General features: G+C 50.0%; 1 protein-coding gene across 1 annotated transcript in view; it reads left to right on the forward strand.

Annotated features, from left to right (window-relative positions):
* LOC102856302 (CMRF35-like molecule-like) overlaps positions 1-4,626 on the forward strand; it is a 14,386-nt gene that overhangs the window by 6,608 nt on the left and 3,152 nt on the right. The window contains exons 4-5 of the mRNA XM_006886385.1: positions 1,319-1,388; positions 4,508-4,619. Coding sequence (XP_006886447.1) covers positions 1,319-1,388; positions 4,508-4,619 — 182 coding nt within the window. The remainder of the gene's footprint in view (positions 1-1,318; positions 1,389-4,507; positions 4,620-4,626) is intronic.

The raw sequence follows: 4,626 nt of genomic DNA on the forward strand, positions 1-4,626 counted from the left end.
CATGCACAGCCCGCCCTGCCCATGTGGCTGTCTCAGTGGCCTGAGAGATACTGTGGCAGGGGGGTGGGGGGCTGACTTTGAGTTCATAGGATGGTGAGGTCACTGGAGCTGTGTGGACAGGCCCATTCTGAAGGACTCTCTGTTTTCTCCCTGTGCCAGGGATCTGCTCTCAGGGACCAGGGGGCCATGCAAAGACCAGACCCCCAGGCTTCCCAGCTGTGGCAGGGACATAGCAACGGCCCAGCTCTAGCTAAACCCTGTGTCCTGCCTGCTCTCTGATTCTCAAGCCCTTGTCCCGCATTTCCCCAGTCTCTGCCCTGGCCCATGTACTACAACTTTGACCTTCGGGGCAGCCCAGAGGAAGCCCAGTTTCCTCTGACTTTGTTCTGACCTCCTCCATGTGAGAGGCCTGAACATCTGTCCTGGGGCTGCTCTGGTTGCCATGGCGGGGCTGGGTTTAGGGAGCTCTGTGGATCCCCTGATCTTCTGTGGGGCTCTCACAGTCTCTTGCAGTCCCCTTCCATAGCACTGCCCCGCCCCTCTCCTCACCCTGGGAACCCCCACAGCAGCAAAGGGCTTGACCATCAGGAAGTCCACTCAGTGTCCCACGTGTCAAAGGCCACGCTTTGAGCACGTGCTGACATGACCAGAGTCAGGGAGAGGCACCTCTGCAGCACAGACAGTGTGCTTTCACACAGACAGATGCCCAAAGGGCCACAGACTCACACAGCAGGGTGTCAGATCTTGGGGTGACTGCTCTGTGCTCACACAGGGCTTCCTGGGGGTGGGGCTGCTGCCTCCTCTCAGTGTTGACACAGGAAGGAGGGGATGCCGGGAGCAGATCCTGCAAACAAGAGAGAGGTCAGCTTCCCAGATACCAGAACACATGGGGACAATTTAGACATGAGCAGAGGGCCAGGTAGGAGTGGATGACACTGGTGTTGGGCTCATGGGAGACTAGCTCTTGACGTGCCAACTACGTAGTCTGCACACACGTCTTTACAACTATGTGGCGGTACTTGGAGGCGACGAAAACCAGGTCAAAACCATCGGTGTCAGGTGGGGTCAACAGACCAGAACCAGGATTGCTGAGGTCGCTGTGTCCTGTGGGGAAATAGCCCAGAGGGTGCTGGAGAGACTTTGGTCCCAGGTCCTCTGTTGGCTCCTCTGCTAAGTGAGCTCGCTGTGAAGAATCAAACTGAAAGGCACTGGGGTGGGTGGGAAGGTCAGAGCAGAAGTCCTGATGTCGTTTTCTCAGCAGCCGTATCATCAAACGTGTCTTCGAGGACCCGGTTAAAGCCAGCTTCTGCAACCACAGTGGGCCTGCCTGTGTGTGCTGCTCCCTGGACAGGCAGCCAGGAGGACTCCAATCAGAGCCAGCACCCGAGGTAAGGCCCCCTGTAACCTGGGGGAGCGCCCCCAGACTGGCTTCTCCCGGGCTTGTCCTGACGGGACCCAAGGGAGGGAGAGGCTCACTCCTGGAAGTTAGCAGCTCTCTGTGCCCTCTATCCCAGGGCAGGTTGGAAGCCAATCTGTGGATGGCAGCGTGGGTAGCTGAGGTCATGCTGGACCCGCACTGGGCTCGGAGAGGGTTCAAGCTGGGAGAAGAGCTGAGGTCAGGAGGGAAGTGACATCTACGGAGAGATGCTGATCTCCTACCAGGCCGTGCTGGGTGTCTGACATGAAGGTTTTCGTTCGTTCCTCAAATACCATCACCTTCCTCATTCCATTGATGAAGGAACCTAGACTCAGAGAGGCCGAGGGACGCGTCCACACGCCCACAGCTACAGAGGCAGGGCTGGACTCCAGCTTAGGTGTTCAGGACTCCAGTGAGTTGAGTTCTTCCCTCCAGCCTGTACTTGTTAGCTGTTACTGAGTTGTTTCCTACTAACGGCAGCTCACGCATACAGAGTGGACCTGTGCTCCTCAGACGTCTGGGCGTCCGAGCTACATCGTCTTTCAGGAGCAGACACCAGGTCTGTCTTCTGAGGGGCCTCTGGGTGGGTTTGAACTACCAACCTTTTAGCTAGCATTTCAGCCCTTAACCACCTGTACCACCCAGAGACTTCCTTCCAAACTAGTGAGTGCTAGCTTTTTGGGGGTTGCCAACCCCATGGAAAATCTGGGGGTCAGGTAATCTATAGATTAAACATGCCTGTGATCAGAAGCCATGTCTGGGATCCACAGGTGCCCTAAGCATTCCTGCCTCCGGAAGGTCCTGAAAAACATCAGACGGAGAAACGTTCAGGCCCTAAACTCACCACTTCTGGAAACTGACCCTGTAAATATTCAGACCCAGGAAATGTTAATTTCTTCGGGGCCTATGCAATTTAGGGGAATACCTTTAATAAAAAGATTAGAACGCAATGAATGCAAATTTAGGTGTGAATGAAAAAGTCCAAGCAAGTATAGAGTCTCAAAGTTTAAGCTTTATTAGAAACTCCAAATCCATGGCCGTCAACTTGTTCTCATTGTGGAGACCCCACGTGTTGCTGTGCTGGACTGTTCCCTGACATTTTCTTGGCTGGAATCGTTCCAGAGCAAATTGCCACACTTTTATCTCATGACGCCACTGGCTGGGTTCAAATCTTGAGGTTAGCGGCAGATTGCAAACTATACGTACTTTGCGTGCGTGTCAGGTGGATCGACTAGTGACTGCAACAGTGGGATTAAACACAGCCGGCTGTGAGGACGGCACTGGTTTGGCTGTTTCCTTCAGTCGTACATGGTGTCGTTATAACTTAGAACAAGTTCAAGGAACCTAATGATGAATGACTTCCTGCTTTTATTAACACACAGTAAATGTCTATTTAACATATAACAATGGTGGTTATCACAAAAGATTGAGGGCAATTGTTAATAGGGAACAGTTAAATTAACCAGCTAGTGATTTGTCCATAGAGAGCTTTAGTGACCTAGTGGTAAGGGGTTGCAGTGGCAACCCAAAGGTATGTGGTTCAAATCTACCCGTTCCTCTTTGGGAAAAAGATGGACAGTCTCCTCCCATGTGATTAACTGCCTCTGAAAATCCACTTCAGGGTCAACTGTGGGTTGGTTCTCACTCAGTGGTGCACAACATCATGTGATGGAATAGTACACAGCTATGAGAAAGAGCAAGAGATTTCTTTTTCACTGATGTGAGAGATCTCCAAGATATTTGGCTAGAAAATACAATCAGAATACAGGTAGACACATGACCAGTATACCTTTTGGCTGATTCTGTGTTAGTCAGGTCTGTTGCTAGTAAAAAAGGAACAAACAAACATTTTTTCTCTTTTTATCATTGTTGTTGCTAAGTGCCGCCGAGTCGTAGGCTACTCATAATGACTCTATGAATGAAAGACCTGGACACTTGTACAACTTTCATCCTTTCTCCAGGTTCATAGGGTTTTCAGAGGCAAACTATTACGGAAGTGGATACCACACTGCTTCCAAGCTTGGTTTAATTGGGAGCTCCACCAAACACTGTCCATCATTATAGCCTTTTATTATCAGTGTCTTTATAAATTCAAAATTTATTTGTCTTTAGGGATTGGGGATGTTACTTAGAAGCTAAAAAAATATTTTAATACATATATATTACTAATAATAAAATGTACACCCAAAAAAAACAAATAGAACAAAGAGGTGGTCTTTAAGAGTGGTTTGTCACAACTTGACTTTACCCTAAATTGAACGCTACACATGATATCTGTGCTGTACCTTCTTTTGTGTGAAAACAATGCATATTAATGATTGTTATATACAAAAAGTCCCTGGACAACACATTCCAGGCCATAGTCTTTATAATCACTTGCTATGTGTCAGAGAGCTGGATAGTGACTAGGCATGATAAAAGGAGAGTTGATGCCTTTGAGCTGTGGTGCTGGAGATGACTATTGAATATACCATCGGTTGCTAGGAGAACAAACAGGTTCATCCTAGAGAGAGCTAAACCAGGCTGCTCCTTGGAGATGAGAATTCTGAAGCTTCATCTGACATACTTTGGACATGTTGCAAGGAGGGACCAGTCCTTGGAGAGGGACAATATACTTGGGAGGGTGGAGGGACAGCACACAAGAGGAATATCCTCATGAAATGGATTGATACAGTCACTGGGGTAATGGGGGTAAGTGTGTCAGAGACAATAAAGTTGGAACAGTTTAGGGCTGTTGTTGCTGTGAGTGGCAAGTGACTCAATGGCACAGGACAACATCAGGTGCAAGTTCTCCCTAGGCACTGGGGACAGTGGCAAAGATGCAGGTACTAGCTAGATCCCTGCATCTCTCATTTCATCTCTCTCTCTCTCTCACACACACACACACACACACACACACACACACACACACACACACCAGGCCCTTGGCTTGCATACCATTTCCAAGTGAAAGAATCTTCTGAATGGTGCTGTCCTGTCCTGATGAGGACTAGTCTGGACACAAAAGCTGGATTCGTGGGCAGGCGGAAGAGGAGGCTCAGGCCACCCCCCTGAGGAGGCAGCTCACTGTCTGTCACTCTGTCCCCACAGGTCTCTGCTCAACAGCGTCCACATCAGGCTCCTGGTCTTCCTGAAGGTGCCCCTGCTTCTGAGCATGCTCGGTGCTGTCCTCTGGGTGAACAGGCCTCAGAGGCTCCCCAGAGCGAGGC

Source organism: Elephantulus edwardii, unplaced genomic scaffold (assembly GCF_000299155.1).
Source record: "Elephantulus edwardii isolate Elephantulus edwardi_28Jun2011 unplaced genomic scaffold, EleEdw1.0 scaffold00048, whole genome shotgun sequence".
Lineage (NCBI taxonomy): Eukaryota > Metazoa > Chordata > Mammalia > Macroscelidea > Macroscelididae > Elephantulus > Elephantulus edwardii.